This window comes from Aphanomyces invadans (genome assembly GCF_000520115.1).
Source record: "Aphanomyces invadans strain NJM9701 unplaced genomic scaffold supercont1.26, whole genome shotgun sequence".
Classification (NCBI taxonomy): domain Eukaryota; phylum Oomycota; class Saprolegniomycetes; order Saprolegniales; family Verrucalvaceae; genus Aphanomyces; species Aphanomyces invadans.
In genome coordinates this window covers 877,534-903,154 of record NW_008580171.1, presented here as the reverse complement: position 1 = coordinate 903,154, position 25,621 = coordinate 877,534, and the positions used below count along the sequence as shown (strand labels likewise).

Sequence of the window (25,621 nt, the reverse complement as noted above, 5' to 3'; positions counted from 1 at the left end):
CTAAGGAAGGACCGACCTTGGAGCAACTCGAACAGGAGCGCCAAGACATGGCTCTCCTCGCCACCCTATTCTCGGACGACGACCAGCAGGGTTGACCATGGTTGAATTCAACTTATCCTTGTCTGCATGAGATCTGGTCGCATGCGAGAAGGTGAACGTCTACTTGGTGTTAGACACGGCGGAAGAAGAGACCGTTGTTTTGAGTGACGCCGCGCGCTTGGTCGACGTCCCGCATGCGGAAAAAGTTGGCCTTCGACAGGGCTTCCGCCCCCGCCTTGGACTTGGCGTTCGACTCGGCAAACCCTTCCATGTCGACATTGTGTCTCTCGACGACCTTCGAGTCGGCGCGCTTGTGGGCGTCGCTCTCGCGGCCTTGGCTCGCTGCATGGAGTGCGTCCGCCTTGTTGAGCGCATCCACCGACTGCTTGGCGGTGTTGAACCCGGACGGAGGAATGGCGTCGGCGGCGTACAACCCTCCCCCGCACTTGTTGCCCCAGCACTCCAAGTCGTCCAACCGGCGGCCAAAGAACACGGCGCCCTTGGCAATTTGGTTGGCGTCGTACTTTTGGACCGCGTTCTTCTTGGCGATGGCGTCGGAAAAGCCTCGGTCGTTCGCGACCGCGCTCGCTTTGTTTTTGGTAAACACCACGTCTTCACGCAAGCCTTGGTTGCCGGCGCTGCTGGCGACGTGGTTGGAAAAGTGGTTGGTCGCCAATTCTTCCTCGTTGACCTTGTCGGCCGCGTTTGCGTTGGCCTTGACGAAATACACCGTGCCAGGAGGACCGACGGGAAACCCGACCACGGTCGGGCTTTCTTGGCTGGCCGACACGTACAAGGCCATGAAAGCGACGATACCAACGACAGTCGAGTGATGCATGGAGAAGGAGGCGAACACCGCGCAAAAAGTCGAATGGGACACACCTTCCACGCTGTCGAACGAGATGTCGCTGGTCGACCAGAGAACGGGTCGTGCCTCGGCTCTGCGTGGCAAGACCTGCACGGCCTGTCAATATTCGCGCGAAGAAGCGTTCTGTTTTGATTCATCGACAGCTTCATGAATGCAAGCGTTGTTAGATGAATCGTGCCATTATAACTCGTCGTTGCCATCGACCTCGACGTCCACAACATTGCCTTCCACCACTTTTACCCGAATCATGCCTTCGTCAACGTGTTTCTTGATGGTCCTCCACTCGGGCGTCTTCTTCACTACTTGAATCGTTTCTAACATGTCGCCTGTTTCGTCGTTCAGGAGACTGAGGTATCCGTCACCGTCCATGCTGACACAACTATACCATATAGCCACAGGCATAGGCCCGTCGTCGGCTTGGTGTTCGCTAAGCCCCAGGAGCTGCTCGTGCATCTTGAGCAGTGTCTTTTTGTGTTTCGCGCCAAACACGCCGAATGGCATCGCTAGTGCATCCTTTACAAGCAGGAGCGTTTCGTCCTCGGCGGCGAAGTGGCTTGTGTAGATGCGGATGGTGTCCACGAGTCGTTGTTGAGGCAGCTCTGACAGACGAAGGTTTTGGTTGCGATGAAGAACGCGGCGGAGCTTTGACACTTCTTGCTTCCACTTGTTCTTCGGGCCTGCTGGCAGCGCAATCGCCTTGGCTGCTTCCCAGAACTGGTCGATGCGGTCGTCCATTCCAGTTGACGAGGACTCACGAAAGGTATGAAAAAAAGCAATTTGCGATATACTTGAAGTACAGTATATATATTAGATTAGCAAAATGAAGTTCTAAAATTTACCATATCATTGCGATATTTTCAAGGTTGGGAAAATCATCCAGATACTACAGTAGTTGGATGGATGGAAACGGTATCCGGATGATCAACGCTTTTCAACTGAATTCCACCGTTGCCGCATGGTTCACCCTAAGGCGTAGGCGGTAGACATGCTGGACCAAGGTGCATCGTCCTGGACGCAGTAGCTGATGTAGGGTGTGCTAACTTTACTCTCCTGCTACAGTCACGACAACGACCAAGCCGCGGTGGCGCGAGCCTGCCATCGACTTCGTCGCGGGGTCGCTTGGCGGCTTTTGCGCTAAGTTTGTGGAGTTCCCTTTAGACACAGTCAAGGTACTTCATTCGCTCATGTTCATGCAAGTCTCACTATCTCTTCGGAATAGGTCCAACTTCAAACGCAAGCGCCGCGTGGAGGCAGTGGAAGGAGCGTAAGTGCGTTCCATCAAATCCTGTCGCTTGTGCAACGTGAAGGGCCAGCAGTGCTGTACCGCGGGCTGCCCATGCCACTCGTTGGCACGATGGTTGAAACAGCGTGCCTCTTTGCCACATTTGGACAAGTCAAGACTGTTCTCTTTGGACCTCGGATCGAACCGCTCACGACACGGGAAATCGCCGCAGCTGGCGGTGTCTCGGGCTGTGCAATTTCGTTCATCCTTACACCGATCGAGCTTATCAAATGTAGAATGCAAGTCACGACCAAGTCGCGGTATGCCAATACGGGCGATTGCATTGCTCAGTCGTTTCAACGCGACGGTCTCCGCGGCCTTTGTACGTCGACGAGGCAGGCTCTATCCTGATGGGCTTCATTTTAGTCAAAGGAATTGTTCCCACGATGTGGCGCGAGATCCCCGGTACCGCCGCGTGGTTTGCCACGTACCACGCGACCTTGGACTACCTTCGGCACGGAAAGGATGAAAAGTTGGACTGGGATGTTATTGCTGCTGGCGCGTTGAGTGGCATTGCGTACAATGGGGCGTTTTACCCAGCAGACACAGTCAAGTCGCTAGTTCAAACGTCTCCAACGCATCGGCGCAGCATGGACGTCGTCAACGAAGTATATGCCCTCCACGGCGTCAAAGGGTTCTACCGAGGACTCTGTCCTACAGTGTTCCGCGCGATTCCAGCCAACGCGGTGCTGTTCTACACATACGAAGAAATCCGGAGCGTCTTCAGCCGCGCCCTTCCATAGCTGCACGCGCCACCTGCGTTAAGAATCGACCTACATCGATCGTCACGACGGCATGGATCGGCTGCATCGCGCCGCCGACGGCAGTTCCGTTTTGAGGATTTTTTGTGGAAAACTGCCAAAATTGATTTTTCAAATATCCATTTAAACGGGTTTCTCCAAACAAGGGGCTCGGGAGTGTTGGATTTGGTGCAGGAGTAATGGACGGTGGTGGAGCTGGAGGAAGCGGCGGCGGCGGTGCCCCCACGGCTCGCGTGCGCAAGGCCACGCCAAAGGGACAAATGTCCTCTAGCGGCATGGGGCCTGCCATCACGCATCTACCTCTGCACATGAAAGTTCTGTTCGAGCCGCGCCCGCCTATTGAGTACATTGCACCACCCGTGAAGCGAAAAATGCCACCCTACACAGGCATTTCGGACTCGTTGCCAGAGGTACCCATGTTCGTGACGCTCACTCAGAGCATGATGTCTGCGGTAGTTTGAAAGTACAACCCCACCCGTCCGTCATGTGTCGGAAACGCCTCGGCAGCGGCAAGATCGAGTCCGTCAAGAGAAGCTTGCGATCTACCAAAAGAAGCTCGCCGAGAACATCGCAGCATGTTCGCTTCGAACGTCAAGTCGCTCACGGGAGGCTGATGAATGAACCATCACGTAGGGGACCCTCAAGCTCCCAGCTCGAAACAAAAGACAGAAGATGCATACAAGACGCTGTTTGTCGGCCGCATCAGCTACGAGACCACGGAAAAGCAATTGCGTCGTGAATTTGAACGCTACGGGGATATCGTGAACCTTCGCCTTGTCGAGGACGACGACGGCAAGTGCCGCGGGTATGCGTTTGTGGAGTACAAGGACGAGGGCGCTATGAAGGCCGCATACAAGAACGCCGACGGCAAGAAGATCGACGGCCGTCGTGTGGTGGTGGACGTCGAGCGCGGTCGCACTGTCCGAGACTGGAAGCCCCGCAAACTCGGGGGTGGCATTGGTGACACTCGTCGCGGCGGCGCTGACGTCAATGTCAAGTACTCTGGCCGGTATGTGTCTTCTGCGACATCCTGTCCTCGTCACGTGCTGTGTTGCAGGGAATCGATTCGATCCATCACGATGCACCGGTCGGACGACCGTGCGCGAGGGCGAAGTCGATCCCGTGGACGCGATCCTCCTCCGCCGTCGCGTCCGTCCGCGTACGGCCCGTCCGGTGGGAGCGACCGATACGATCGTCCTCGTAGCCGCGAACGTGGCCCCCCTCCGCCACGAGGTCGGTCGCGGGACCGTTCCCGCGAACGGTCGCGCAGCCGCGACCGTCGGCGCCCCCCGTCGCGGAGCAGGTCCCGACCCCGCGACTACCCTCCGTCGTCATATCGGCGATAAGCCAGCACGTATACATGCATCATTTTGTGCTTGGGCCACCATCGTTACCTTTGCCTTGACCATGATTCTTGCATTCAAGGCGACTGCCTCCTGCACACGATCATGACGACGCGTCTTCCGGGCGGCGCCCCATAGGACAGAGCCTTCCTTTATACTCTCGAATGGGCAGCTCCTTGGTGCGTCCAGTGGATCCAAGACGAGATCCCGTGCTTGGCGGATGGGTCGACGTCCGTGGGACATGCAAAGCCGCATACTCGCATGGAGGTTCACGCCGTCGAGAGTCCCGCCCACGACGACACAGCGGGTCATAAACGAGCCACGCAGAGCCGAGGCACGACCCGTTCTCTTGTCGACCAGCGACATCTCGTTCGACAGCGTGGAAGGTGTGTCCCATTCGACCTTTTGCGCGGTGTTCGCCTCCTTCTCCATGCACTCGACCGTCGTTGGTATCGTCGCTTTCATGGCCTTGTACGTGTCGGCCAGCCAAGAAAGCCCGACCGTGGTCGGGTTTCCCGTCGGTCCTCCTGGCACGGCGTATTTCGTCAAGGCCAACGCAAACGCGGCCGACAAGGTCAACGAGGAAGAGTTGGCGACCAACCACTTTTCCAACCACGTCGCCAGCAGCGCCGGCAACCAAGGCTTGCGTGAAGACGTGGTGTTTACCAAAAACAAAGCGAGCGCGGTCGCGAACGACCGAGGCTTTTCCGACGCCATCGCCAAGAAGAACGCGGTCCAAAAGTACGACGCCAACCAAATTGCCAAGGGCGCCGTGTTCTTTGGCCGCCGGTTGGACGACTTGGAGTGCTGGGGCAGCAAGTGCGGGGGAGGGTTGTACGCCGCCGACGCCATTCCTCCGTCCGGGTTCAACACCGCCAAGCAGTCGGTGGATGCGCTCAACAAGGCGGACGCACTCCATGCAGCGAGCCAAGGCCGCGAGAGCGACGCCCACAAGCGCGCCGACTCGAAGGTCGTCGAGAGACACAATGTCGACATGGAAGGGTTTGCCGAGTCGAACGCCAAGTCCAAGGCGGGGGCGGAAGCCCTGTCGAAGGCCAACTTTTTCCGCATGCGGGACGTCGACCAAGCGCGCGGCGTCACTCAAAACAACGGTCTCTTCTTCCGCCGTGTCTAACACCAAGTAGACGTTCACCTTCTCGCATGCGACCAGATCTCATGCAGACAAGGATAAGTTGAATTCAACCATGGTCAACCCTGCTGGTCGTCGTCCGAGAATAGGGTGGCGAGGAGAGCCATGTCTTGGCGCTCCTGTTCGAGTTGCTCCAAGGACGGTCCTTCCTTAGGCACAATGCCAAAGAAGTTGGCCACGTTTTTGCGGAAACGAGGCACGACGACACTCATCTTAGCATGGAAATCGCTGAAGCTCGACACCCCAGTTGCCGCTGCAATGCCAAGTACGATGACTCCAGTCCCGGCTGTAGCTAAGATCGTCCCGCCAAGGAGGGCGCTTCGGGCGGCAGCACCAGGTGACATTTGCGTCGACTTCACGCCAATCGCTCGCTCCCACCACGTGATACTCGTTGGGAGCTTCTTCCGCGCAACTGGCTCCGCTAGTACGAACTTCGAGCCCTTCTTGCGCAATCGTTCACGCTCCAGTTCATGGAGTTCGCGGGCTTTCCTGCGTTGCAGACCCATGACAAACCCGCCGCTGATGACCCCCGTGGCTGCCAGTCCACCAATGATCATGAGAGCTTCTTGTTCCACCCATGCTCGAAATGCGCTTGGCGTCGTTGCGGACGTCGGCGGTGTCAACTCGTCGTTCTCCATACTACACGACAGGCAGCCCTTTTGCAAGTGATACCCCAAAACTCTATTAAACGAGTTATTGAAACAGAGAGGTTCCAATTTGAATTGATGCCGCTATTCCTTTTTTTCCTTGGGCAGGTCCATCTCGCTGGCGAGGGCATCGATGGCATGGAATTGCCGGGTCCACTTGGAGTTGTACAGGAACGGGCGCAAGTCAAACCTACGGGAGAGACACGATGAACATCCCGACACGCTACGTGGAGAGTTGGAGGCGTACCGGTTGTCGTCAGGCGAGTAGTTCTCGGCATGGTACGACGGCGTCAGAGTCGTCATCTTGTGGCGATTAATCCCGTAGTAGAAGAAGAAACGCTTCACTTTTGCCGCGATTTCGAGCGGGGATAAGTTCGTCCAGATGCCTCCGAGCTTGCGGAACATCCACAACGGTCCGCATCGATCAATCTTGCGCAATCGACCAAACCAACTCAATTCGTCGTACCTACACCAAGCCTCCACGTTCAACATTCCAACCAACACGGCCATGAGCACGTACGTCATGCCCATATCTTCTTCGTCGACTTGGGTGTGCTCGCCCTCGCCACTCGTGGGTCGCAGTTCCGCGGTCGGAGGCGCCGCCACGATCTCCGCCAACGTGGGATACGAGTACTTGACCGCAGCGTACTTGAGCAAACGCTTCAAGTCCGTTTTGGAAACGGCACCAATGGGGTTTAAATCGGCACTGCTGCAGTCGTACTTGGTCATGTACCCTCGCAAGGCTTCGTCGACGTTGGCCGAGCCCAGAACGAGCAAGAAGCCCGATCGAGACCGGACCCACGGCAGCAACTGTGCCAGGAGGTACGCCATGACCATGCGGAGACGTGCCTGGATGTTCTGAAGCGCAAGATCCTCGGACGGCGTGCCCCCATGGACGCCAAACTTGGGTGTTTTCCCAACCAAGAGGGCAAACGTCGACACGACGGCCGACACCATCGTGTCGATCGTCATATTCAAGTGATAACTCCCGATTTCGGCGGCCAAGTGCGTCGCGCGGTTCTTGGTTGCCGCCGAGCTGTTCTCCGTCCCCATGTACGTCGTGTGGAGCACCGAGTTGGCCAGTTCCGCCGCCGTCAACGGGACGTATGGCCTGCCTACCGTGGCGGATTCCACATCACTCGACGGTGGTGTGGGGTCGTACCTTCGACGGACAACAGGTATTGAATGTCGTTTTGGACCTGGACGTCGCCGGCATTGGCGGCGGCGGTCGCAAGGTGGCACATGACGCCGACGATCGCCGCCACGGACGCGCTGTCGGCACCGCCCGACAGCGGCAGGAAAAACCTACGACCCACCACTCCGAGAGATTATCACACTGGGCGCACACACACCCCTTGGCTTTGCTTCGACGGAGGTAGTCCCATAACCAGCAGGCTGGTCCCAACGCAATCTCTTCCTCGGGAGTGTGGATTCTCGCAGAGATGCGCGGGGTTGTTTGGAGATGGAACCCATTCTTTGTCGACAGGTGGAAGGGCAAGTCGACGCGAGATAAGCTGCGGTGGTCGAGCGAACTCGCTTGTTCGCTGCGGGAGCTCACGGCCCCGCGGTACGACCGGACGTCGTCGAGGTCGACCACTGCCGTGATCACTTCAACGTCCACGACAGAGAACTGCGATCCTTGCGCAACGATGTGGCCATTGACCACGATCAGCGCACACCCATCGTAGTACAGCCGACCGCCGTCGCACCCTTGCTGGTTGGCGTACAAGTAGACTCCGCCGGCTGCACATGGAAACCGAAGGAGGAGCGTATGGCCGACTCGACGACGTACCTTTCGCCGACGCGCCGCGGATCAAGTCGATGCGGTGCTCCAACTTTCGAAGTTGGTGGTGCGACCCCGACCCGTTCCCAATGATTTCCACGCCGCCCAACGCCAGCGCGATGTGCGGCGAGTCTGGCGTGAACAGTTCTTCGCATGTTTCCGACGATATCACCTACAACTTGTCAGGCGGATGCTTTTAAACGATGTACGTACCGAATCACGCGCGGCGATCGCGCCAATTCCAAACGGCACTTCGACTTGCCCCGTCAACTGCTGGATGAGCGGAGGCAGCATGTGGGTTTGGAGGTTCAACGCCGGGTCAGAGTGGATCTTCCACGTCGTGAACCTACGACGGCGTGTAAATGGCACTGCGTCATCGACAAGAACAAACCAGCGCTTTTCGCGGTAGTTGCCGTCGTCTGCCAAGTATAGCTTGGGCCGGATGAACACGATCTTGCGGTCCAAGCAAAACACTCGGCAGTTGTACCGCACGCCCAGGTGCATGACAGGCATACCGATGTCGCAAAGGATGTTGTCCGTCGCGTCGCTCTGGAGCAACGACGCCAAGCTTTCCCAGCAATGGTAAAACGTGTCCACCTCGAGAAAGTGGTCCTCGCACCCGTAGCCACAGATTTCGAGCTCTGGGCCGAGACGGTACGTAGCACCTCGCTCCTTCGCGATGCGGATCGACTGCTCGATACGAGCCAAGTTGCCGTCAAAGTCCAGCGCCCATTGATTCAAGTTGCACGTGGCCACCGTCACCAGCGGAGGGTTCATCTTGCTTCGACCGTGCGTGTGACGTCGAAAATGACGACGGGCCTTCGTCGACAGTTGGCCGAGCAGTTTACCTAAAGTAGGCTGCACGAATCGGCACTTCAAGGTTAAATATGGGGAGGTCAATTAGATTAGGTCAACGTGTGGTGACTTTTGCTTTCTTTAGGTTGTGAAGATTTAATATAGGCTGAAGTCACCCTAGATGCAAGTTTTTTGCCAGATTCAAAGGAACCAATCGGATAAATTCGCGTCGTGGATTTTCTCGAAATTCGAAATCCCGACGAAGCGACTCGGACGCCATTTTGACATCGCCACCGAAAGCAACATGAGCACCAACTACTTGATGGATGACATTGAAGAACTGAAAGCTATTGTCGCGGCAGTCAAGTCGGAGCGATTGAAGAACGAGTTGCAACAACTCCTTGCGACGAAGGAAGCGGATTTGGTAAAGGTGAGGAGCGATGTCGACTGCAGGGGGATGAAGAACACCGACATAGGCACAACAAGCACAACCGCGACCTGTCATGCCTACGGCTGTTGCACCAGTTGCACCGTCCAATGACAACAACGAAGTGTACACCGAGATTTCAACGTTTGCATGGGACGACGAAGGCTACGGCAAACCTAAGGTCACTGTGTACATCACGTCAGGAATTGACGGCGTTGGGTCTCTTCCGACCGACCACGTCACGTGCGACTTTTCTACCCGTGGGTTTGACCTGAAGATCAAGGATCTCCATGGGAAGAATTACCGGTTGGTGCGCCACAACCTGGACAAGGACATTATGCCGAAGAAGTCGAAATTCGTCGCCAAGAAGAACCGCGTGACGATCACGTTGGTCAAAGCCGACGACAAGAACACGTGGATGAACCTGACGGCCAAGTCGTCGGCCCCCGCCGCGAAACCCAACTCTGCGGATCCCACGGCCGGGATCATGGACATGATGAAGGTGCGCTCCCATGTCTTGTCTCCTTGCTCGTCATGACTTCTCATGGGCACGAACGATAGAACATGTACGACGAAGGCGACGACGAGATGAAGCGCACGATTGCCAAGGCATGGTCGGAAAGCCGCAACAAGAACCCTGGCGGAGCTGACCTCGGCCTTTAACTCTGACAATCCACCATTGTCGACGTTGTTGTTTCCCAACCGTTCTATCTCCCCATGACGACGTTTGCATAGATGCACATCGCAACATGCCATTACACTACTCGTCGTCATCCTTTTCGCACACTTCGGCGGCCAAGATCTCGGCCCGCTTGTCTTTTTTCTTCATTCGGAAAAACCTAAAGCGCGACTTGGCCTTCTTGATCGGGTTTGCGCTCTTTTCGGGCTTGAGCTCGAGGGAAAACACCTCGCTCGTCTTGGCGAGCGGCGACGGAGGCGACGGACCGTCCGACTCGCGGACGCCGGAACTCATGCTGAGGCTCTTGAGCGGGTTGTTGAGTTCGAACCCGGCCCACCTCGAAATGTCGAGCCGTTCTTTCAGAAACACCCCGATATTGTTAAAGTTGCGGCCCACTTGGCTCAGCACGTCGAGCAAAATGTCCCGCCGCACGCGCAGTACCAAGTCCGACACCGTGCACGTCTTGTCTGTGTACACGAGCGAGTGCAGCTTGAGTTCAAATCCGCGCATTTCTTCCAAGTGCTGTGGCAGCATGACCGCGCCGCCCGTCGCCTTGCCGCCTGCCATTCCATCACTCGATCAGATGATATATACACGGTCGTGTCGACGAGCGCACTCTTGTACGTGAGAAGCACCAAGATCGTGCCAAGTCGAATGTGCTTGAACGTCACGAGGTTGGTGGCGGTCGACTGCATCGGCGGGCGGTGGTCGGGGTGCGTCGGCGACTCGGCTTCCTTGGTCGCGACCACGTCAGCGTCATCCACGTGACCAGCGCATGCCGAGTCCCCGCCCGCATGGGACAGCCGCGCGACCTTCTTGCTGCTCTTGGCCGTGTACTGCAAGAACTGACTGCGCACCTTCTCTTCCTACGTCGCGCCACGCATGGTCAGCGCGCTTCCATCACCAAGCGATCGCACCTGCTTGTCAAGGTGCGGCGCCGGCGTCGTGGCGAACGCGTACAGCTGCAAGATGAGCTCGTACGTGATGCACACTTGCAGCGGCAAAACGTTCACTTCAAAGTGCTGGACGACGGGTTGGTCCGCGACCGGCGCGGCCATCTCGGCGTCCACACGAACAATCCCGCCTGGTCCACGTCGTTGAAACGACGCAATTGCGGAGGGTGGACGACCGACCTGCATCGACAAATTCGGCGGGTTTCCTGTCCACGGGCACAATCAAGTCGGGGAGCGGCGTCTGCGGCATCAAGTTCACAGCCGACAACGCGTGAATCGTGATCGACAGCGTCCCGCTCTGGTCCTCAAACTGCGACAAACTGCACTCGACGCCGTACGTTTCGACCCGCAACAAGTCGAACGTCGTGCCTTTCACCAGCACCGACGCCGCTTCCAGGTCGAACTGAAGGTCCACGGTTGGATGCACCTGCTTATGCTTTTTGTATTCTGCAAATGCACAATTGATTTCCACGGACAGAACGGCGACTTCACGGGCCAACGACATCAAGTTGGCATGTGCCGCCGACGGACCCACGGCTGGTGGCGCTGTCTGCCGCGTCGGCAGCCACCGCCGATACGCTTGGACGTTGTCTTGGACAGGCTGCTCACACGGCAACACCCCAACGCGACACGATTCCTGGTATCGCAGCGCCGTCATGGTCCATCCTAGCGCTCGCCGTTTGTGCCAGAGCTGGGGCAGCATGGCCACGACATCGGACGACCGCGCTTCTGGTGCCGTGGACGCTAGAAGCGCATCACTCGAGTCGGCGCGCGGTGGCGGTCGCTGGTGGCAGTCTGCAGCTGCCTTGTGCTTTTCACGCTATCACACACGCCAGGTATGTAAACACCCACTCGACACGACCTGGTCGAGGCATTCATGAGGTCGGACCTTGTCGAGAATTCGAGCGGCAAACAGCGTGCCCATGTCAAGCAAGATCTGCTTGCACTCGACATCGACCATGACTTGGATCCGAGCCATGTGGACGTCGACTTCGTGGAGCTTGGGGACGTCGTGCGTGATGGCAATGGCGCCGTCGATGGCCGACGCCTGGAGCACCTGCTTCCACACCATCGTCGACGCTTTCGAGTATGCGTCCGCATCGGGTTTGAGCCAGTGGTGGGTTCGCACATCCACCTCCAGCGACGACGTATAGAGGTACACGCCGGTCACGGACACGTCGACGTGCTCCGACTTGTGTTCGAGGTCGACTGCTGGCTCGACACACCCCGACGGAATCGCAATCAGCAGCGAGCCCTGTTCAACATTCGTGACGAGAGATGCCGACAACGGAGAGTGGGGCTGCAGCTCACCTTGTGGGCCGTGTCTTGGACGGCCAGCTGGAAGTCCAACACCTTGATGCGAAGCAGCGTCTGGATGACGGCCGTCGGTGCGTGGACGGCGTCAGCCGGTGCATGTTCGTCGGCCGCGCGCAGCTGAGCGCTGAGGTCATGCGTTGAGCTCACGCGAACTTTGGGCACTGGCGAGTGCACGAGCATGTGCTCCAAGTGACTCGTCGGGGCTTTGTTGGCTTCGTCGACTGGTGCCGCTAGCAATTCAACCCATGGCGATGGGCTTACTCGGACGATGCCTACCTGGGACAGCCAACGTAGCTTCGACTTCTCGGACCACGGCGACCGGGATGTCTGACAAGGACGGGACCTGTGCTTGAAGGAATTCCCACCACTCGAGCGCGATCTCGACCAACGCTTCGATCGTATCCAGCGTCAACAAGATTCGTGGCTGATGAACGAGGACATAACACAAACATCCCAATTCGGGGGACTGGGGAGCTGCATCCGATTTCATCGTGGATGGAGGACGCGGTGTGGACAGTCGCCTCGGCATGCATTTGTCCTTGGCGGGAGTTGACGATGGCGGTGGCGGCGGCGGGGGTGCGTGTTGCTTGAGCAAGTGCACGTCGTCCTTGATATCAAAATGCTCCAAGATGCTCTTGGCTTCCACCGGTCGCGACGTGTCGGCACCTTCGCGGCCATCGTCGCCACTTGCTTCAAATTCCATCGGGATCGCATGGAACTGCTCTCGGATCGTCTTGGCTTTGTCATCCCACGGCGGAATCGTTCGAGACGGCTCCATGACGGCGTACGATTGATGCAGCATGACAAAGGCGACGCCACGGCTGCCGCTCTTGACCGTGCACACGCGCAGTTGAATCTCCTGGACGTTGGCCACGACGTCGTGGATTGCCCAGTCGCAGTGCGTTGGGTCGACCGCCACCATGTGATGGTCAAAGCAGTCCGAGAGCGAGCGGACGATGCCGTACGACATTGCGAGCGATGCAAAGACGTCCTTCACCAGTACACGGACGCCGATGGGGCTGCTGTCGCTATGGTACACGACAAGGTCGATGCCATGCTCGACTTGGACAGATTCGACGACGAGGCGATGCATGTGGTGGGCCAAATCCGCCAAGCGCACCGCACGATCGACGGGCGGCATGCCACGCCGCCGTTGCCTTGCCGACACTGGTGGAATCGACAACTTGTGCATGTACCATTGTCCAAACTCGAGGAGCCACGCAACGGTGCTGCCGTACACGACGACCGACGTTGTGTCCTTGCGTTCGTTGGTCCCAACAGTCAGCTGCACCGCGACGGACAGTTTGCTCGGATTGGTGGCGGCAGCGGGAGGGTCCTGGATGTGCACTTGGACGGCTTGGTTGGCATCCAAGAATGAAAACTTTACAGGGTAGACGTAGTGGGAAGCTGGGACACCGTCTTCTCCCCACGACAGAGCGATGGCCATCGACAGTTTGGGCACTTGCAAGATCGTGCCGACGCCATGGGGTTCGATTTTGCACTGCACTCTCTCGACATCCACACGGACAGCGCCTTTGGTGTACGCAGCATCCACGGTGTGCACTGTCACCAGGATGAACTCACCCGCGTCCTGGGAAGTCAGACGAACCGTCGTGTCTCGGCAGCGGACGGTGGCTCTGCCATGGACGAGACGGCGTAGAATGTCCCAGTACGGCGACGTACGCAATTCCAAGGCAGGCAGGACGAACGGCAGGCACTGCTGCGCATCCAGCGCAAGCCCAACCAACGACGGGTGCAAGAGCGGGCTATACGACACGGCAGCACCCACGACGGTGATCTCTACATCGTGGAAAACTTTGACGGGAATGGTGGACGCCGTAACTTGGAGGTGTTGGAACTCGGGTAACTCGATCCGCTGCGACGCTTGAAATGCAGGCGTCGACGTCGGCTGGCCAACGATGACGTCGCCTTTGACAGCGACTTGGTCGACGCGTAGGGGCGGAGGACTGGACTGCGGGCCACGCACCTGGACGTGCACCGTGTCGACCGTCACATGCAGCGACACCCCCGCGAGCAGATCGAAACATGGGCGAACGCAGTGCGGCTGCTGCAGCAACGCGTGCGTGTCCGGGTCGACTTGCTTCATGCGGCGGATGAGCTGGACATGGTCCACGATGGGGTGCACCCACCCATGAATATGGCTCAACATGACTGTTAGTCGCGTCGTCGTGGGTTGTCGAGATGATTGGATTTGCTGGCATCGGCGAATGTAACTCGCCGCGATCGTTTGGGCAAGCTCGTCCTGCTTCGATTCGAACCAAGCGGTGGTTGCGGCAGGGTCCGGATTCGTGGCCTGGAGGGCCGTCCATTGGTCATTCAGGATCTGGCGGCGGCCTTCTTGCTCGACGAGCGTGCTCATCCAGATGGGAGCCACTTGTTCCAGCCACCCTTCCATGGGATCATCGATCCATGCGACTTCCACTTGTCGAACGTCCAGGACGATCTTGGGGTTGGAAGGTCGCGGGGGTTTGAGAAAGTAGCGGAAGAAATGCGGGTTCTGTTGCAGGGGTCGCCAAAACGCGGACATGGTCTGTGCCAGAATTGTCGCGAGCGTTGCCAGTTGTGTCTGGACGAGGGCTGCGACGGCCGCGATGCGCTCCAGGCATGCGTACGGAATCACGACACGCAGCTGACTCAACGACACACACAGCGTCTCTTCCGGCGCTTCCGATAGCGGCGATGGGTAGTCCACTTCCAGCACCTTTTGCCGCTGCCGGAGAAGGGCTTCGTACTCGCCAAACACATGATCCATCCTGGAGCCGACCGTGCGACGGACAAATACACTTGCCGCGGACACGACCGGGTCGGTGCGCCATGCCACTTGAATGCTGGCAAAGTTCCACAAGTTGGGCAGGTCGCTGCCTCCAAACACGCCGACCGCCACGTCCAGTTGCAAGGCTGGGGCCGAGATCGCAACGTTGTGTATCAACAAGCGATGCAATTTGTCGCCGGACGAACTGATCGACGCTTGCAAGTGCGCCACCATCGCCGTGTACGCGGCCATGTCGTCCATGCTCGGGTTCACACCACCCGCAAATGCTCTAAACTTGGAATGCGGCGGCGCCACATGCAACGTGTAGCTATGGAATACCTGAAACAGCATGCGGTACACGGCGGCGGTCACGTCTTGGACTACCTTGAGGACACGAATTTGCGACAACACGTCCCACGTCGCGGCGACGTTTTCGCCGTACAAATCCACGACCGCCGACGCGCCGACTGGCGTCTCTTCGACGGCAAAGTGGCCCACCACCAAGTACGGCTTGAGCTTGACCCTTGTCCGCTGGCCGACCTTGATCTGTTGCATGCGCACACGGAACCGCGCGGACGTCGCGTCCGTGTCGATCGTCCAGCTGTCGACGCTGACCTGCTCCATGGTCGGCGCCGCGTGTGCCGTCAAAGCTACAGGAAACGATGCCACGATGCGCTTGACGAGGCCTTGAAACTTCACACGGGGGTATACAGGCTCCTTCCTGAACATGTCGTCCAGGGACCGCTGCGGCGGCACGGCGGGCGTTGCTTCCCTGGCCTTTGGCAGAGCAAACACGCGAGTCAACGGCGCGCGACACGTAAACAGGACGACGTGGGCGACGCCCCCGAGCGCGTGAAGCAGCTGCGGCGAGTATTGCACTTCGAGCCACTCGCCTTCCAGTTCAATCTCGGCAGGATCGTCGCAGCTACTGTTGAGAATGGATGCCGACGGAAACAAAAACAGCCGCATGTAGTCGAGCGTCACCGCCGACGACGTCGCGCTGCTGTCTGGACAGACAACTCGGACACTGACGCGGCTCAGGCGCAGCTCGGCGCACGACCGCACGTTAAGCGAATCCTGCGGCAACGAGCTCGCGGAAATGTCATCCACGCGAATCTCGAGTGGTGGGCAGTGCCGAGACGGGTCGTCCGCGTCCACCGCTGACCGCGGCACCAGGAGAATCGACACATTCGTCACCTTGCCATGCACTTCCAACGACGAAACGATGGTAGGTGTGGATCGGACCGACCGCGGCGTCGGCGACGGTACGTCCACAGCCCATGCAAACGAGATCCATGGCTCGATCCAGTCGGAAAAGGCAACGTGAGCACGCTTGAGCTCTGCAAACGCTCTCAAAGCGACGGTGGTCACCCGTTGGGTGGCGTCCAGCGACCCCGTCAGTGGACCAACTTGAACAACGCATTGCTTGGCGTCCTTTGAACGGCACAACTGGATCGACATCGTTTGCACGTCGACGGCGACGCCGTGGCTAGGAGACGTGTTGGTGTAAATCGCCGCCAGGTTGAGTAGCTCGGCACAACATGTCGGACACGAAGGATGGGCGATAGCGGCGGTGACGGACCGCCATGACAAGGATATGGTCGAAGGCAGCAGCACCAAGAGCCCAAGGACAGCGTCGACGGCGATCGGGGCCGTCGATACCTCTGACGCTTGCGATGCCGAAGAGTTGGCGTTAGCATCGACAGACGAATGTAAGAAAGCGTCCGCGAACGACGGCGCATCGACCGAAACGTGTGCAGAGCCGCAGGAGATGGCCACGGCCGACGGGAGTGGAAGGCGGCGATCGTGGCGGTTCGGAGGCACTGGAATGGTCACATGAAGTGCAATGCCGTCAACATTCACGTGGATGCCTGCGGCAGGAGCAGATATCGACATGGGCCGATCGCGGGAAACGTGTACCGACACGACGAGGTTGTGTGTGCCGGGGTCGACGGACGCTTGAAAATCGACACTTGCATCCTACGTGAAAGGTGGAGCAGTCTGAGACTCTCGACGGAAGGATGCTCACTCGTTGCGTACCGTCACGGCGCCGACTTTCTCGTTGTGGCCGTCGTGAAGTTCGATGGAGACGTTTGCGATGGACACCTTGACAAGGTGGACGAATCGAACGAGAAAGGCGAAGCGATGGACAATGGGAAGCACTTGAGCCCAAAGCGGATGGTCCGAAGATGCCAATTTGGCAAGGCCAACAAGATCCAATGGTGGTTTGGGTGGTCCCAACTCGGCATGCGACGATGTGGCGTGGTGTTTGGTCACGTGGACTTCAACACTCGACAGCACGATGGACACGACGTTTTCTTGACGTGGCGCTTGGAAGAACTTGACAAAGCGTCCCCATAGCTTGATGCGGACGGGATGCATGCGAATGGTCGCTGTCATCGTCGGGTCGATCGAGATGCCAGTGAACACTACCGTTTGGCTGTCACCATCGCGTCCCCCGCCGTCGTGCGATGGACTTACATCGTTCGAGTTTGTGGATCAGGACATTGAGGGCCACTTGCACAGCCTAAAGCACTCGTGAGAGTGCATCACGAGGAGCTACTGCTACCAGCGACCCGACAAACACCAATACGAACAGCGTTGCGATCCCGCACGCCGCATCACGCGCCGCAACCATGACCGCAGCGTCAGAAAACCCCTTCGGCCCAAGATCTCATTTATCCGGAATGTCCATGGTATCCGGAATTCCTACTTGCCAAATTGTCGCATGAGACACGGGCACATGTCGCAGCGATGTCGACGCTGGAGCTGGCCTCGCTGCATCTAGGTGCGCCCTCTTCGCGCAGAGGAATGCAGAATGGCGCCGCTGAGCCGGTCTGAACCGCCATCGAGTGCACGCGAGCAACAAAGAATTTGTCCGAAGACAGAAACCAGAATTCAATTGTTGGAGGATTTTTCACATCACGCCGTTGGGGCACGGTGCACATAATCCCACCGGCCCCACCGTGCCCGTGACGTATACTCCCGTGCGCCCTGTGAGGAGCGAAGCGCGCCGTCGAGTCGGCATCCACACAGCGGACGTCGGAGGATGGCATTCATGGGAGACCAAGGATCGAGTTTGAGAGACCAGATCGAACTCAGATGGACTTGCGACGGGTTCTCCACGTGGATTCTGATTGGCTACTGCATTGATATCTGAATCCTGATTGGCTAAAAAATTCGGACGCGCAATGCACTGCCATTTCCGACACGGCGGGATGGCCGACGATGCGGAACCACCGTACGGGTTCCCAACATGGAGCTTCCTGTACACGATCATCTTCTGCGTCTCGTTCATGTCATGCATATCGGCATCCGCCACCCTGCTCCGGTCGACCAAGGCCATCACGTCCTGTGTGTGCTACGCCATGTTTTGGTACTTTGTGTGCAAGTCCGCGTACTCGTTTTGCCGCATCTTGGTCCTTGCAAGTTCTGTGAGAGAGTTCCTCCGTGGGAATTCGACATGGCTAATGCTGGACGAGGCGCACGACGTCGGCGGGTTCCGTCTCCTGGGCAACGAAACGTTCCTGAACCACGACAACCCCACCAGTTTGCAGCAACCCCCCGTGACCGTCAAAGTCGCGCTCTTCATCGGCGATGCGGCGTTGCTATCTAGTTGTCTGTGGATGCTCGTCCTCGTGATGGAGCTGCTACGTCTTGTGGTGCGTCGTCCTCGTTGCTGGGCCGCCGCTCACCACATATCGCCGTAGAAAACAACCGTGGATCGCGGCGCAGTCGCGGAAAAGCGAATGCATTGCTTATACCTGTGCCTCAACCTCTTCGCCGTCGTCACGTACTTCTTGGTACGTGTCCGTTCTGTCGACGATCGGCTCCACACGGCGACAACAGGCGCAATTGTTCATCTCGATGGACCAAGGCCCGGGCCGACGAATTCACCAAAGCGCGGGGGAAGCATTCTACTCGGACCGATTTGAAGCTGTTTTGATCGCGGCCGCATCGGTGCAATCCCTCGTCATCGTTGTCGTGTCCTTTGGGTACACGCGCGCATCACGTCGCGTCGCCATGTCACCGTATTGTAGTGTGTTTTACCTGAACCGCACTGGGCTCAACTTGGAGAGCGTCGAATGCAGGGTCGTCCAGTCTCCGCTGTACAAGCGCCTGAAGCGCATCCTGTAAGTGAATGCCCATGCGGGCCGACACTCACACGCGTCTAGCGTCGTATATGTGGCATGCACCGTGCCATACCTGACCTTTAGCTGGGTCGTGGTCGGCAAGGCGTACGGGTACATGGACCTCGTGCCGGACGAGCTCACCATCTTGTCATCCGCGCTGTACGCAGCGTCCGGATTCGCCCTGGCCTTTGTCTTGGTGGCGAACCAGCGATGCATGCTGTCGTGGTGCATGGTGTCGGACGATGTGATCCAGCAAATCCAAGCGAACGAAGCGCCGACGGACTTTCCCGTGTTTGTCAACACGGACATCGAGTCGTCCAGCGCACTGTGGGGGGCGTTGGGAAGCGTGATGCACGATGCTCACGACATACATGACAACCTCCTGCGCACGTTGCTGGTCCCGCACCACGGGTACGAGATCACGACGGCCGGCGATGCGTTTCAGCTAGCGTTCCATAACATTGCGGACGCGGTCGCGTACTGCTTGGACGTCCAAGAGCAGCTGCTACTGCAGCCGTGGCCACCGGCATTTGTCGACTGCCAAATGCCCGGCAGCGCCACGATCACAACGCAGCAATCGATGCTGAAGCGGCCCAAGGTCCTGTTTCACGGCGTCCGCGTCCGCATGGGCATCCACGCGTCAAATCCGGCCGAAGGCGCGCTGGTCCACCACGTCCACCCTGTTACGGGACGTGTGGCATACGTCGGGTTGTCCGAGTTGATCGGGCGGGAAGTCACCGACATTGGCCATGGCGGCCAAATCATTGTGACGGCGCCGATTGTCCAGTGGGTGCGAGCGAATGTTATGAATGGGACGGCATGGGCCAAGGCGCATCGCCTCGTGCTGCAAGAACTAGGTATGGCCGACCCGTCGAAGTCGACGCTGACGACGTCGGTGTATAGGCGTCCATCGCGTGGCTGACCTCAAGATCGACCTCGGGATCGCCCAAGTCGTTCCGGCCAGTTTGACCGGCCGCCTCGCCCTCATCCCGCCACCCTCCAAAGTCCAAACGATGCTCACGTACTGCCCCCGCCTGAGTAACAATTACGACCTCCTGATCTCGCCGAAAGAGACCGCAAACGACTCGGGCGCTTCGTCGACGGCCGCTTAAGTCCCCCCCAACAAACTTATTTATCGCTTTCCACATGTGCACGGGACCACCGGATGGCCATTTTGGGTGCCAAACTTTCCGTCTCCCGAGGACAAATCTGGCGTTCGTTCCGTCTTTATAGTACACAATTGGGTAATGCTTTGAAGAGTCGACTCCACGTCGCCTACATGACCGGAGCGACTCGTATTTTTCACGTGCAACGAAATAGCATGGGACGTGTACATCGCGCGATGCCGTTTGCCGACGTCGTGCGCCATGGTGTTCCGACCAGCGTGCCGACGGACAATACTGGTGACGTTGTACTTGCAACACGGAGCATTGTATTTCTAGATAGTCCGATTTCATCCAAAACGAGGACATTTGACACCTGTGCAATTGTCGACACAACAGTTGCGAAACGGATGACACCGCGTGTCGCAGCACGGGAGGGACTTGCCGCCGTGGCATCTTGCATATCATGGCAGGGCCAGACGTCGAGGGCACGTATGGGTTTCCGATGTACTGCGTCGCGTACGCGACGTTCATGCTGCTGGCGTTCGTGGCGTCCGCGACCGCGTCGTGGACCCTGTTCAAGTACACCAAGCTCGTATCGTCGTGCGTGTGCTACGCGATGCTCAACTTTTTCGCGTGGGAAGCCGTGTGCACGTTCTTCCGCATGATCACGCTGGCGAGCATGATCCACGAGTTCCTCCTCAACACGTCGGCATGGATGACGCTGGACGAAAACCACGACGTCGGCGGGTTCCGCCTCATCGGCCACGAAGTCGACGTCGAGACCAAGCAACTGCAGTCGCCGCCGTACCACATCAAGATCCCGTTGTTTATTGGAGACACGGCGCTCATCTCGGGGGCGTTCTGGATGCTTGTGCTTGTCATCGAACTGCTGCGGCTCGTGGTACGTCCTGCACGGACCCCCAAGCACGACGGTGACATTTTCCTGCAGAAAACGACCGTCGACCGCGGCGCCAGGGCGGAAAGGCTCATGCTGCGCGTGTACTTGGCTGTGAATATCGGGATCGTGCTGTCGTACATTGCGGTCCGTTTGATCCGGCCTTTTCCAGACGGACCTGATCGTTGTGTGCGCAGTGCAGTTTTGCCACGTCGTCGACGGAAAAGCTGAAAGAGATTGAAGGGTCGCGCTTTTACCATGCGCGCTTCCGCAGCACACTCATTGCGTCGTGCCTCGTGCACACGGCCGTGATTCTGGCCGTCGCAAGCGCGTAAGCCATGATCTGTCGTGTGTTTATCGATACCGACGGATCTTTTAGAGTGATCTATCTCAACTCGGCGGGCCTTCAGCTCGAATGCGTCGAGTGCCGCATTGTTCAGAAGCCGCTGTACATTCGCCTCAAGCGCATCTTGTACGACGCTCCCGTCCCCGTGGCGTGCATCGGTCTAACCCCCAGACTAGCTTGATTTATGTTTTGACGGCATTGCCATACGTTGCCATCGGGTGGGTCCTCGCCATATACCCCGAGTCTGTCCTCAACTTCATCACGGACATCCCGAACGAAATCCTGGCACTGAGCAACATCCTCTTCTTTGCTGCCCCGATCGCCCTGGCCTTTGTCTTGGTGGCCAACCAGCGATGCATGCTGTCGTGGTGCATGGTGTCGGACGATGTGATCCAGCAAATCCAAGCGAACGAAGCGCCGACGGACTTTCCCGTGTTTGTCAACACGGACATCGAGTCGTCCAGCGCACTGTGGGGGGCGCTGGGAAGCGTGATGCACGAGGCCCAAGACATCCACGACAACCTCCTCCGCGCGCTGCTGGTCCCGCACCACGGGTACGAGATCACGACGGCCGGCGATGCGTTTCAGCTAGCGTTCCATAACATTGCGGACGCGGTCGCGTACTGCTTGGACGTCCAAGAGCAGCTGCTTCTGCAGCCGTGGCCACCGGCATTTGTCGACTGCCAAATGCCCGGCAGCGCCACGATCACAACGCAGCAATCGATGCTGAAGCGGCCCAAGGTCCTGTTTCACGGCGTCCGCGTCCGCATGGGCATCCACGCGTCGACCCCCGCGGAAGGCGATCTAGTCAACCAAGTGCATCCGGTCACGGGACGAATGATGTACGTCGGGTTGTCCGAGTTGATCGGGCGCGAAGTGAGCGACATTGGCCATGGCGGCCAAATCATTGTGACGGCGCCGATTGTCCAGTGGCTCAGGGTAAACCAAGCGACGAACACGCCGTGGACGGTCGCGAACCCATGCGTCGTGCAAGAGCTAGGTACGGTGGCATAGTCGATCGCGATGGCCTCTGACGGACGTGTGATGCCAGGTGTGTACCACATCGAGGACCTGAAGATCGACTTGGGGCTGGCCCAAGTCGTCCCGTTGGACCTCCAGCCCCGCCTCGCGATGTTTCCGCCGCTGGAAAACGTCGAACGCCCGATCGAGTTTACGAGTCGACCGAGCAACAACTACGAGCTGCTGATCTCGCCCAAAGGATCGACCTTATGACGTTTGTCCAGTCACTTAATTTAATGGAGCAATATACATATGGCATGGACAAGGCTTCCTGTCAACGTCGCGGGGACGTGGCGCCTCCCAGCGTCGAACCGGCAACCCGTCGAACTTGCCGGCGGACGTGCCTGCGACACGCTAGGTGCTATGCTGTGTGTAATGGGCGCAACGTGCCGACACGTTCCCGCGACGATGCCGGCGAAACGAGGATGGCTCGTCGCCCATCGCCCTCGGCTTGCCGACACATCCACGGCTGCGCTCACCGGGCGCAGCCATCGCCGACTGTCCGCGGCGCCCGCCTCCTGCCGAATTGGTTGGAACCGTTAGGCGGCTGTCGTCCAATCAGATCCAAGTTGCCGATTCCGCGAACCAATTGAAGCGTCGCGGTGGATCCGACGGCGAACGAGGTTGGCGGCGGCGACACCGTTTCGTGGATCGGCATGCCACGAGCCGCGATTTCGGCGCTTGACGAGGATGCGTACCCGTTCCCTGCGTGGAGCCTCTTGTACGCAATCTTGATAGATGTCAGCCTTGTCGCGTCGGCCGCGGCGTCGTGGACGCTGCACAAGTACTCGAAACTGGTCTCGTCCTGCGTGTGCTCGGCGATGCTCCACTTCTTCATCTGGAAATCCATTTACTCTGGGTGCCGCATTCTCATCATCGGAGCCATCATGAACCAGTTCGTCGGCAAGACGTCCACGTGGTTTGCGTTGGATGAAGACCACGACATTGGCGGCGTTCGCTTTATCGGGCAAGACGTTGGCAATGCCGACAACGCCCTCCTGGACGAACCGCCCATCGCCATCAAGATCGGTCTCTTTGTCGGCGACACAGCTCTGCTCTCTGGAGCGTACTGGATGCTCATCCTCGTCGTTGAACTCCTCCGCCTCGTGGTACTCTGTCCACATCCCACCGTTCTCGTTCGTGACATGCCACCCAGAAAACGACCGTCGACCGCGGTGCGCGCCTCGAGAAGGTGTTTGTGCGGTATTACACGTACATCAATGCCATCTTGGTGATGGTGTACTTGGCCGTACGTTGGCGTCCCGCGGTCTCGACTCGTCATGGCGTCGTGTGCTAGGTGAGCTTTGCGTTCCCCGAGGCAAACGACCCGTCGTTCTACTCGTCTCGGTTCCGCTCGTTTCTCGTGGCGTCGTCTGTGGCGCAGAGCGTCGTGATAGTCGCCGTCACCCTCGGGTACGCTGACTCTGATGTCCCCCGTCATCCACGAGCTGCTGTGGTTAGAGTCTTGTACATGAACTGCACGGGCCAAAAACTCGAGAGCGTCGAGTGCCGCATTGTCCAGAAGCCGCTCTACATTCGGCTCAAGCTCATCTTGTACGTCATTTGACCACGTGGCTGCACTCGAGTGACGACGACACAGACTCATCTACGACGTGACGGCGATCCCGTACTTTGGCGTGGGATGGACACTGGCCGTGCGGCCGACGTCCCGCGAGACGAGCCTGGAATTCGTTCCAAACTGGATCCTTATCACGAGCAATCTGCTCTTCTTTCTGTCACCGGTCGCGCTCGCGCTTGTGTTGGTGGCGAACCAGCGCTGTGTGATGTCGTGGTGCATGGTGTCGGAAGACGTGATCCAGCAAATCCAAGCGAACGAAGCGCCGACGGACTTTCCCGTGTTTGTCAACACGGACATCGAGTCGTCCAGCGCACTGTGGGGGACCCTCGGCAACGCCATGCACGATGCCCAAGACATCCATGACAACCTCCTGCGCGCGCTGCTGGTCCCGCACCGCGGGTACGAGATCACGACGGCCGGCGATGCGTTTCAGCTGGCCTTCCACAACATTCCCGACGCGGTCGCGTACTGCTTGGACGTCCAAGAGCAGCTGCTACTGCAGCCGTGGCCGCCATCCCTCGCGACTTGCCAGATGCCGGGAAGCGCTACGATCACGACGCAACCATTTCTGCTCAAGCGTCCGAAGTTGATATTTCACGGCGTCCGCGTCCGCATGGGCATCCACGCGTCGACCCCCGCGGAAGGCGAACTAGTCAACCAAGTGCATCCGGTCACAGGCCGGACCATGTACGTCGGGTTGTCCGAGTTGATCGGGCGGGAAGTGAGCGAGATTGGGTGCGGCGGACAGATCGTTGTGACGGCACCGATTGTGCGGTGGTTGCGGGCGAATCTGACCAACAACACGCCGTGGGCGAAAGCGCATCCGTTGGTGCTGCGTGAGCTCGGTGTGCATGCGGCGGCCCGTGTTACCATGTTCATGTGACGGCCTTTGGCTAGGGGTATACCACATTGACGACTTGAGCATCGACTTGGGCATTGCCCAACTCGTTCCGGCGGACCTCGCCGACCGCTTGCCCATGTTTCCGCCGTTGGACAATGTCCGAAGCGGCTACGTCCGCCCCCCCGGCACCAACTACTCCCTTCTCATATCTCCGCACAGTGAATGCCGAGATCGACCCGACGTCGTCGATGCGTCGCAGCGACTGCCGGCTCGATATTGATGTGTGTTGAAGTGAGTCCGTCGCATGTATGGCCCAGCCAGTCGTCGTCTGTAGCCTAAGTAGGGTAAACGCTTGTTGGTTTGCTCGACGACGTGGGTTTACGAAAGGGCTCGACGGAGTCTGTAACGAGTTGCGGAAAATTGCGCCAGTGGCCACGAGAGACAAAGCAATCACGATGGCTCAGCATGGACAACGTTGCAAGCACCACGCGATCGAGAGTCGTTCCCGTCCTGCCACGAAACCGCGTGAGCACAAACTCAATCGGGGCGTTGTTGCGCTGAGTCCGACGCACCAGAGTCGTGGTGGCATGGGCGGCGCGTGCTCCCCCATCGGGTTAAAACGAGGGGGGGCAGGGTCCCTTGCACTCCCTTGGCGAGGAATGCCCCAAGTGTTGTGCGTGGTGCGACTCGATACCAGCATTCGTTTCGACCACTTGAATTGCCTTGGCACCTTTCAGACCGCCGTCCGTCAATGAGATCAGGGCCAGCAGGACATGGCCCACGGGGGTGGGGCATACATGGACGATGTGGCGTCCTCAACATCAAGGATGGAAGCCGACTGACATTTCTCGACTCAAGGAGCCCACGTCCTGCGACGCTGTGCC

At 58.5% G+C, this 25,621-nt stretch overlaps 11 protein-coding genes across 18 annotated transcripts; 6 read left to right on the top strand and 5 right to left on the bottom strand.

Moving 5' to 3' along the window:
- Positions 1-169: 169 nt before the first annotated feature.
- On the bottom strand, positions 170-841 carry H310_10562 (hypothetical protein; the record flags this gene model as incomplete). Its single annotated transcript, XM_008876986.1, has 1 exon — positions 170-841. The coding sequence occupies one exon, from the start codon at positions 839-841 to the stop codon at positions 170-172; it is 672 nt and encodes a 223-aa protein (XP_008875208.1).
- Positions 842-1,087: 246 nt separating this feature from the next.
- On the bottom strand, positions 1,088-1,642 carry H310_10561 (hypothetical protein; the record flags this gene model as incomplete). The annotated part of the gene is made up of 1 exon (XM_008876985.1): positions 1,088-1,642. One exon carries the CDS (start codon positions 1,640-1,642, stop codon positions 1,088-1,090), a length of 555 nt encoding a protein of 184 aa, XP_008875207.1.
- A 200-nt stretch (positions 1,643-1,842) lies between these two features.
- Positions 1,843-3,072, top strand: H310_10560. 2 transcript variants are annotated; one of them, XM_008876983.1, is made up of 4 exons: positions 1,843-1,905; positions 1,967-2,076; positions 2,127-2,511; positions 2,556-3,072. In XM_008876983.1, the coding sequence occupies exons 1-4, from the start codon at positions 1,893-1,895 to the stop codon at positions 2,930-2,932; spliced, it is 885 nt and encodes a 294-aa protein (XP_008875205.1). In that variant the 5' UTR covers positions 1,843-1,892; the 3' UTR covers positions 2,933-3,072. The 2 variants fall into 2 exon arrangements, with proteins under 2 accessions (XP_008875205.1, XP_008875206.1); XM_008876984.1 differs by having other exon boundaries at positions 1,843-2,076.
- Positions 3,073-3,210: 138 nt separating this feature from the next.
- Positions 3,211-4,296, top strand: H310_10559 (hypothetical protein; the record flags this gene model as incomplete). Its single annotated transcript, XM_008876982.1, has 4 exons — positions 3,211-3,360; positions 3,407-3,527; positions 3,584-3,959; positions 4,008-4,296. The coding sequence occupies 4 exons, from the start codon at positions 3,211-3,213 to the stop codon at positions 4,294-4,296; spliced, it is 936 nt and encodes a 311-aa protein (XP_008875204.1).
- A 427-nt stretch (positions 4,297-4,723) lies between these two features.
- On the top strand, positions 4,724-5,428 carry H310_10558 (hypothetical protein; the record flags this gene model as incomplete). The annotated part of the gene is made up of 1 exon (XM_008876981.1): positions 4,724-5,428. One exon carries the CDS (start codon positions 4,724-4,726, stop codon positions 5,426-5,428), a length of 705 nt encoding a protein of 234 aa, XP_008875203.1.
- H310_10557 (hypothetical protein) lies at positions 4,813-6,099 on the bottom strand. The gene has a single exon (XM_008876980.1). The coding sequence runs from the start codon at positions 6,079-6,081 to the stop codon at positions 5,503-5,505; it is 579 nt and encodes a 192-aa protein (XP_008875202.1). The 5' UTR covers positions 6,082-6,099; the 3' UTR covers positions 4,813-5,502.
- Position 6,100: 1 nt separating this feature from the next.
- Positions 6,101-8,711, bottom strand: H310_10556 (NAD+ synthetase). 6 transcript variants are annotated; one of them, XM_008876978.1, is made up of 8 exons: positions 8,265-8,711; positions 8,087-8,219; positions 7,883-8,045; positions 7,443-7,833; positions 7,253-7,395; positions 6,611-7,205; positions 6,338-6,556; positions 6,101-6,280 (listed from the first exon to the last, which is right to left on the bottom strand). In XM_008876978.1, exons 1-8 carry the CDS (start codon positions 8,648-8,650, stop codon positions 6,175-6,177), a joined length of 2,136 nt encoding a protein of 711 aa, XP_008875200.1. In that variant the 5' UTR covers positions 8,651-8,711; the 3' UTR covers positions 6,101-6,174. The 6 variants fall into 6 exon arrangements, with proteins under 6 accessions (XP_008875200.1, XP_008875199.1, XP_008875198.1 ...); XM_008876977.1 differs by having other exon boundaries at positions 8,087-8,711; XM_008876976.1 differs by having other exon boundaries at positions 6,338-7,205.
- A 215-nt stretch (positions 8,712-8,926) lies between these two features.
- Positions 8,927-9,797, top strand: H310_10555 (hypothetical protein). Its single transcript, XM_008876973.1, has 3 exons — positions 8,927-9,098; positions 9,145-9,597; positions 9,657-9,797. The coding sequence occupies exons 1-3, from the start codon at positions 8,973-8,975 to the stop codon at positions 9,756-9,758; spliced, it is 681 nt and encodes a 226-aa protein (XP_008875195.1). The 5' UTR covers positions 8,927-8,972; the 3' UTR covers positions 9,759-9,797.
- Positions 9,774-17,484, bottom strand: H310_10554 (hypothetical protein). The gene is made up of 10 exons (XM_008876972.1): positions 17,387-17,484; positions 17,299-17,344; positions 16,858-17,246; positions 12,321-16,797; positions 12,039-12,274; positions 11,617-11,982; positions 10,908-11,547; positions 10,692-10,858; positions 10,391-10,640; positions 9,774-10,334 (listed from the first exon to the last, which is right to left on the bottom strand). The coding sequence occupies exons 1-10, from the start codon at positions 17,453-17,455 to the stop codon at positions 9,856-9,858; spliced, it is 7,119 nt and encodes a 2,372-aa protein (XP_008875194.1). The 5' UTR covers positions 17,456-17,484; the 3' UTR covers positions 9,774-9,855.
- Positions 17,485-18,028: 544 nt separating this feature from the next.
- Positions 18,029-20,283, top strand: H310_10553. Of its 2 annotated transcripts, XM_008876971.1 has the most exons (6): positions 18,029-18,479; positions 18,528-18,620; positions 18,667-18,812; positions 18,858-18,950; positions 18,993-19,807; positions 19,854-20,283. In XM_008876971.1, exons 1-6 carry the CDS (start codon positions 18,036-18,038, stop codon positions 20,060-20,062), a joined length of 1,800 nt encoding a protein of 599 aa, XP_008875193.1. In that variant the 5' UTR covers positions 18,029-18,035; the 3' UTR covers positions 20,063-20,283. The 2 variants fall into 2 exon arrangements, with proteins under 2 accessions (XP_008875193.1, XP_008875192.1); XM_008876970.1 differs by having other exon boundaries at positions 18,667-18,950.
- Positions 20,284-20,471: 188 nt separating this feature from the next.
- H310_10552 (hypothetical protein) lies at positions 20,472-25,017 on the top strand (the record flags this gene model as incomplete). The annotated part of the gene is made up of 6 exons (XM_008876969.1): positions 20,472-20,957; positions 23,474-23,566; positions 23,615-23,730; positions 23,779-23,871; positions 23,918-24,741; positions 24,794-25,017. Exons 1-6 carry the CDS (start codon positions 20,520-20,522, stop codon positions 25,015-25,017), a joined length of 1,788 nt encoding a protein of 595 aa, XP_008875191.1. The 5' UTR covers positions 20,472-20,519.
- Between the last annotated feature and the right edge of the window lie 604 nt (positions 25,018-25,621).

What these genes read in the sequence shown, in the direction of transcription:
- H310_10553 (XM_008876970.1), top strand. Translation starts at nt 18,036, where the DNA reads ATGGCCGACGATGCGGAACCACCGTACGGGTTCCCAACATGGAGCTTC. An exon ending in TGGAGCTGCTACGTCTTGTG is followed by an intron (nt 18,480 to 18,527) that starts GTGCGTCGTCCT and finishes ATATCGCCGTAG; the next exon opens with AAAACAACCGTGGATCGCGG. An exon ending in CCTCGTGCTGCAAGAACTAG is followed by an intron (nt 19,808 to 19,853) that starts GTATGGCCGACC and finishes GTCGGTGTATAG; the next exon opens with GCGTCCATCGCGTGGCTGAC.
- H310_10556 (XM_008876974.1), bottom strand. Translation starts at nt 8,650, where the DNA reads ATGAACCCTCCGCTGGTGACGGTGGCCACGTGCAACTTGAATCAATGG. An exon ending in CCGCGGCGCGTCGGCGAAAG is followed by an intron (nt 7,834 to 7,882) that starts GTACGTCGTCGA and finishes TTCCATGTGCAG; the next exon opens with CCGGCGGAGTCTACTTGTAC. An exon ending in ATACCTGTTGTCCGTCGAAG is followed by an intron (nt 7,206 to 7,252) that starts GTACGACCCCAC and finishes CCGCCACGGTAG; the next exon opens with GCAGGCCATACGTCCCGTTG.
- H310_10557 (XM_008876980.1), bottom strand. Translation starts at nt 6,081, where the DNA reads ATGGAGAACGACGAGTTGACACCGCCGACGTCCGCAACGACGCCAAGC.
- H310_10554 (XM_008876972.1), bottom strand. Translation starts at nt 17,455, where the DNA reads ATGGTTGCGGCGCGTGATGCGGCGTGCGGGATCGCAACGCTGTTCGTA. An exon ending in TGGTGTTTGTCGGGTCGCTG is followed by an intron (nt 17,345 to 17,386) that starts GTAGCAGTAGCT and finishes CGAGTGCTTTAG; the next exon opens with GCTGTGCAAGTGGCCCTCAA. An exon ending in GATCCACAAACTCGAACGAT is followed by an intron (nt 17,247 to 17,298) that starts GTAAGTCCATCG and finishes GCCAAACGGTAG; the next exon opens with TGTTCACTGGCATCTCGATC.
- H310_10560 (XM_008876983.1), top strand. An exon ending in TCCCTTTAGACACAGTCAAG is followed by an intron (nt 2,077 to 2,126) that starts GTACTTCATTCG and finishes TCTTCGGAATAG; the next exon opens with GTCCAACTTCAAACGCAAGC. An exon ending in CGACGGTCTCCGCGGCCTTT is followed by an intron (nt 2,512 to 2,555) that starts GTACGTCGACGA and finishes GCTTCATTTTAG; the next exon opens with TCAAAGGAATTGTTCCCACG.
- H310_10555 (XM_008876973.1), top strand. Translation starts at nt 8,973, where the DNA reads ATGAGCACCAACTACTTGATGGATGACATTGAAGAACTGAAAGCTATT. An exon ending in AGGAAGCGGATTTGGTAAAG is followed by an intron (nt 9,099 to 9,144) that starts GTGAGGAGCGAT and finishes ACACCGACATAG; the next exon opens with GCACAACAAGCACAACCGCG. An exon ending in GGATCATGGACATGATGAAG is followed by an intron (nt 9,598 to 9,656) that starts GTGCGCTCCCAT and finishes CACGAACGATAG; the next exon opens with AACATGTACGACGAAGGCGA.